The sequence below is a fragment of the Oncorhynchus mykiss genome, chromosome 28 (assembly GCF_013265735.2).
Source record: "Oncorhynchus mykiss isolate Arlee chromosome 28, USDA_OmykA_1.1, whole genome shotgun sequence".
NCBI lineage: Eukaryota > Metazoa > Chordata > Actinopteri > Salmoniformes > Salmonidae > Oncorhynchus > Oncorhynchus mykiss.
The window spans coordinates 19584617-19590390 of record NC_048592.1 but is presented as its reverse complement, the minus strand read 5'-3'; the positions used below and the strand labels follow the sequence as shown (position 1 = coordinate 19590390).

The 5774-nt window shown below is 41.3% G+C and overlaps 1 protein-coding gene across 1 annotated transcript; it reads right to left on the bottom strand.

Moving 5' to 3' along the window:
- Positions 1-876: 876 nt before the first annotated feature.
- On the bottom strand, positions 877-4298 carry LOC110508279 (tiggy-winkle hedgehog protein-like). The gene is made up of 3 exons (XM_021588702.2): positions 3745-4298; positions 2267-2528; positions 877-1887 (listed from the first exon to the last, which is right to left on the bottom strand). Exons 1-3 carry the CDS (start codon positions 4051-4053, stop codon positions 1211-1213), a joined length of 1248 nt encoding a protein of 415 aa, XP_021444377.2. The 5' UTR covers positions 4054-4298; the 3' UTR covers positions 877-1210.
- Between the last annotated feature and the right edge of the window lie 1476 nt (positions 4299-5774).

Genomic DNA, 5774 nt, shown 5'->3' with positions numbered 1-5774 from the left:
TATAAAAAATATATATTTCGAGTTATATTCCTGAAATAAACACACACAGTGATTTTAGATATACAGTGATGATTTACAAATACAACATGGGAGCTTTAAGGAAATGTCTGCCATTAGTTTTTTGCAAAGCATGTTGGAGGTTGTGGTTGATGATAACAGACTGAGCAATTATTGATTAAGTTGTGTGATTCAGTTCTTAACATGACATCTGTTTGACCAACTGCCAAGTGTGTCAAAAGGGAGCAGTATTATTGTGAGCATCCTAATATTACCATGACTGGTTAGGCGATGTAGCCAAGTCTAGCACTCTAGGCCAGCGGTTTTCTTGACTTCGTAACCTGACCAATTTAAGAAAATCGAGTCAACCTGTTAGGTTGGGCTATGGGCTCCCTGATGCATTTTCTCATTCATTTATTAATGAACTTTTCATTAAGAATTTGAGAGCCATTTTGAAGAACCAATTAAATAACTGAGAATATTATAATATCAGTAGGCCTACTCTTATATCAAACAGGTGTTTTTTTGCAGGGTCAAAGTGGTAGCTTTGATCAGATGATGGGTGGTTCGTGGCCACCAGAGGCTCCAGTTGCTCCATGGATTGATTTAGAATCCGCAGGCACAGAAATATTTCTGATAGTACCAAATAACTCTGAGGGGACACAAGTTGAGCTATGCATATAGAAATACAGATTTTTAAACAATGCTTCATCTGAAAGGAATTTGGCAAAATTGGCCCACTGTAGACTATTATACCAACGATTTACAAAGTTTTATTGCACTCCTTGAATTCGACTAATCGTTTTCAGTAGGCTTGCGCATTTATGCATTTACAGACATAAAGGCACTTATTTCATAGGATAACTAATTTTTCTGTTTTTGAACTATGTATTGGGGATTTTGGAAAACGAAATGTGAGAATGTATTTGTTCAGGATAACATACAAGCTACATGTACACAAATATAATTTATTGAGGCAATGCTTCATGTTCATCCATGAAAATATAAGTCAGTTCACATTAAACAATCATTTAAAAAAAAAAACATGTTTAGAAATACATTTGTCACAGATTTTTCACACTATTCTAGACGAATAAATTCAACTGGTTCATGATAGGAGGAATACATAAGAGAATAAATAAGAATATACATGTATGGCTCCAGTGCCCAAAAGTATTTCCATATTTAAGAACATTGTGTCTTTGAAATGGTCTCAACTTTGTGACATTCCAAGGGGATGAAAGGAGTTTCTGTCCAGCAGCAATGTCCCTATGTGGTATAGAATGTCTGAGTACCAGTCTATTCCATCTCTCTGAGGGATTTCCTCGCGCTCTTTGACTAGACCTGTCAAAGACATCAACGCGTGACCCAACCGGACTGGTGCAAATGCCCAGTGCGCCCATTTGTGGTCCTCGATTACCGCGTAACAGCTCGCCAAAACATGGTCAACTATGATGGTTCCTTGTGAAGTCACTGGTGCATAAGATCCCTCGTATTCTTCCACGTAAATCCTTTCCACAGTGACTGCCTTTAGGTGGTCTAGTGCCTCGTCCACGACAAACACCTGTTGCCCAGGTTTTACATTACTGGCAAACACTGCAGTCATATCGCCATCCGTAACGTTATTGGTGACGAAGACAAGGTGTGCCGGCGTCAGTCTTAACTTTCTGTTGGGCTTCTCCGTTTCAAAAACATAAAATTCTCGACTTGTTACTGGATCTCGGTCCATGAACATAAGGAAATCGCTAGATACAATATGTCCTTCTTTGTCTGCAGCTAACACTTTGTCGCCCACCTCCAGTTCCTTTACCAGCTTGCTCCGACCATCCTCGAGAAGAACTGAGGCGGATCCTGGGAAGCAGCCACCCGATTTTGCAGCAACTGAATTTTCTAGAGAAGAGCGGAGAATAAATATAATTAAATAATACAGAATTTGGACCAAGTCACTATTGCCATTTACATTTATAAATGTAAACCGAATGAACTGGACAAATATGGGACCTACTGCTCTAACAAATGGGGCATAGCAGTTGATCGGCTACACTGCAACATGAGTCACAGGCATTGTCTTATAACTTTGTAACAACAAGGCACATACATAGGCCTATCGAACACAAAACTTAACGAATAAATTGTTTTCTTGGCATAGCTACGTACTACGTATGTAATAAACAGTTCATGAACGGTTGTGGAAATAATGTTGACATTTTTTGGACAACATTTCAAATGTACATACAGTATTATTATTATTTGTTCATTTGTTATTTACCTGCTTTCACAGAACAATGAATATGGGCTTTGGATTCATAATTGACCCAGTCGAATCCCGCCTCCACTGCGAGCCTGGATAACATTCCATACTTGTTTTTATCTCTGTCAGAGGTGGTGATATCCACAGCCCTTCCTTCATAGTGTAAAGATTCCTCGAAATGGTGTCCATCCTCGTCCCAGCCTTCTGTCACGCGCAGCTTCACTCCCGGCCACTGATTCATGACTGAAATGGCCAAAGAGTTCAGTTTGTCCTTACATCTCTGAAAGGAGAGAAAGATAATTGAGATATCGTGAAACACAAGGGGTTAAACAGGAGGGTCTCACACGCACACACACACTCATGTACAAGACAGGGTGAAGACAGAGTCGTATATAAAATCATCTGTTGATTCATTTTTCGATTTGAAAGGCACGGCCTTTAATGTCAGAAAAATATGTAACATTATTTTTTATGATTCTCATCATATGTGTGAGGCTCATATATATATGTAGAGGTTGCATAACTTTCATTGCACGCTTGAACGAACATCAAAATGCAACTGACCACCCCAGAGACCCTGCGGCTGTCATCGGTCAAATTAAAACATACACAAATCCCAAGCCACTTTCGATCGATAACTGAGTGGTACTAAAAAGTAGGCTATTGTTCAGTCAAATTTTACCAAGTCATAATTAGAGAAAAAAGTTGTCTATGTAGGTCTTGGGCTCCTGCCTCCGAACTATGCAAATTAAGCATAGATCCACAGGCAATACATACCGCAACTGTTTAGGATATAATTACAAATTACATCTACTATTACATCAACTAAAATCAGTTGACCCATCTACACATCAGAATTAAGTTTAAATATCAGAGTCAAATTCAGAAGGAATCCTCTCTCTCTCTCTCTTTCTGCGTCCGTGTGTGTAAGTGAGAGAGAGGGAAAGAAAGAAAGAATGAGAGCGATATACAGACAGAGACAGACAGATATAAACAGAGGCAGAGATGTAGGCTATTGTTATGGGTCCAGCTGAAAGGATAACTTGTTATTGATAGATCATAGACTTACTGAACGACTGAGGGAGGGATGGGAGGGAGGAAGGGGGGGGTAGTCTATAGTTCAAGTGTATCATAGCCTAACATTAACCGTCTAGAACCAACCCCTTTAATGAGTTGTAGCAGTCGTGCACGGGGCATCCATAACGACGTCTTCATTTTCATGCTCGGATAAACCCAACTGGAGACATAAAGGGTAGAACTGTCCATATACAGAAATAGTCCGATATGGTGCATAGATCGATTTTAAGCCATTTCAAACTATCAAAGCCTACATAGGTTTGCATAGTAACCATAAATGTCATTCGTCGATGTTTAACAACTGTCACTTCAAACTGAGCTGTCATTCATTATTCTCGTGCCAAATGATCACCCAGGACTCACAAGATGCATCTCCATGCGCTTACTCAATGTCTCACTATACGTCTTACTATCCCCACCTGTGTCATAAGTCTATCAGCATTAGTGTTTTCCTCATCTTTGAAAATAATGTCAGGATTGTAGTTTGGTGTCAGGTCTTTAAATCTTTCAGAGTTCCTTGTGATCTTCCCTTCGTATTTGCCACTGGCCCCAAGGGTCTTCTCTGCCACGTTGGGAATGAACTGCTTGTAAGCCAAAGGCTTCAGTTTTTTCTGATGTCTTCTTTTTCCATATCCCCTACCTGGACCACAGGCGAAGCCAGCGGATACTAAAGACAGGCAGATGAAGCCCACAAGCGCAAGTCTTATCGACATCAGCATCATGTCCATTGGATTAATTGTCTTTAGGTTCCTGTGGTGTAGGCTGACTATATCCACTCGCTTATCTCGGAGTATCTCACTCTCTACCCTGTATCCGTTTCCTCGTTTCTTTCTCTCTACTCTAGAAGGAGGATGTCAAACGACCCTCTACTGAAGCAGGTGCCGTAATGACAGTTATGTTGTATGTCGCTGCTCCCAGAGCACATTGGAGCTTGTGCTGCTGCTGCTTCAGAAATCGCCGTTCGACGGTGGATAGCCGTAGCCCAGACTCCGGTCCAGACGCGTGAATGACTTGGCTTCATTCTGCTCTAGTGCTCTATATTTGATAGCTCATCAATGTATGTGAAGTAAGGAACCTGATTGGCTCCACTTGACAACCCGATTTTTGCTCCATGCTATTCAAATAGCAGGGTTGAGAGTGTCAATAGGCCACTTAACATTAATTCCTGATTAATGACACTTTTTTTGTATTATTATGAGATACACTTGGATTATATTCATATTGAAAGAAATGATTGGGGGGTGGGAGGCTCGTATTTTTTTAATTATAATGCCGGCTCACGAATCCCGTTGATGATGTGATGCCTGGGGCAATTGCCTCTTATGCCTACATTTAAGTCTGCCACTATGGTCTGCATAGTCATTTCGATGCAGGATAGTTGCACAGAGAGCATATGCAGGTCAGAATACATTAACTAAGGAGGATGTGAAGTGAGGGACGCAGTCGTCAAAAGTAGTGAATTATATAAGGAATAGGGTGCAATTTGGGAAGCAAACGGAATGTCCCTCAATGGGGATTAACATGTAAGAGAGTTTATTGCAATCTCCGAGTTTCCCTCTCTGCCTCTGGACTTCTGTGCCTATCACCACCAGTCTTCCAATGGCAAGCATCTGTAGGGCCAGCTGAACTTTATGGGTCAGCAACTGCTCTTACACCAACAATGGCTACTAATTCCAGTGTGACAGTAAAACAAGTGAATGGGATTTCTGTGTACAGTGGGGAGAACAAGTATTTGATACACTGCCAATTTTGCAGGTTTTCCTACTTACAAAGCATGTAGAGGTCTATAATGTTTTATCATAGGTACACTTCAACTGTGAGAGACGAAATCTAAAACAAAAATCCAGAAAATCACATGGTATGATTTTTAAGAAATTAATTAGCATGTTATTGCATGACATAAGTATTTGATCACCTACCAACCAGTAAGAATTCCAGCTCTCACAGACCTGTTAGTTTTTCTTTAAGAAGCCCTCCTGTTCTCCACTCATTACCTGTATTAACTGCACCTGTCCACACTCAATCAAACAGACTCCAACCTCTCCACAATGGCCAAGACCAGAGAGCTGTGTAAGGACATCGGGGATACAATTGTAGACCTGCACAAGGCTGGGATGGGCTACAGGACAATAGGCAAGCAGCTTGGTGAGAAGGCAACAACTGTTGGCGCAATTATTAGAAAATGGAAGAAGTACAAGATGACGGTCAATCACCCTCGGTCTGGGGCTCCATGCAAGATCTCACCTCATGGGGCATCAATGATCATGAGAAGGTGAGGGATCAGCCCAGAACTACATGGCAGGACCTGATCAATGACCTGGAGAGAGCTGGGACCACAGTCTCAAAGAAAACCATTAGTAACACACTACGCCGTCATGGATTAAAATCCTGCAGCGCACGCAAGGTCCCCCTGCTCAAGCCAGCGCATGTCCAGGCCCGTCTGAAGTTT

Coding starts and splice junctions, on each gene's coding strand:
- LOC110508279 (XM_021588702.2), bottom strand. CDS start 4,053: ATGGACATGATGCTGATGTCGATAAGACTTGCGCTTGTGGGCTTCATC. Junction 2,529..3,744: donor CTGATAGACTTATGACACAG/GTGGGGATAGTA, acceptor CTCTCCTTTCAG/AGATGTAAGGACAAACTGAA. Junction 1,888..2,266: donor TCATTGTTCTGTGAAAGCAG/GTAAATAACAAA, acceptor GCTCTTCTCTAG/AAAATTCAGTTGCTGCAAAA.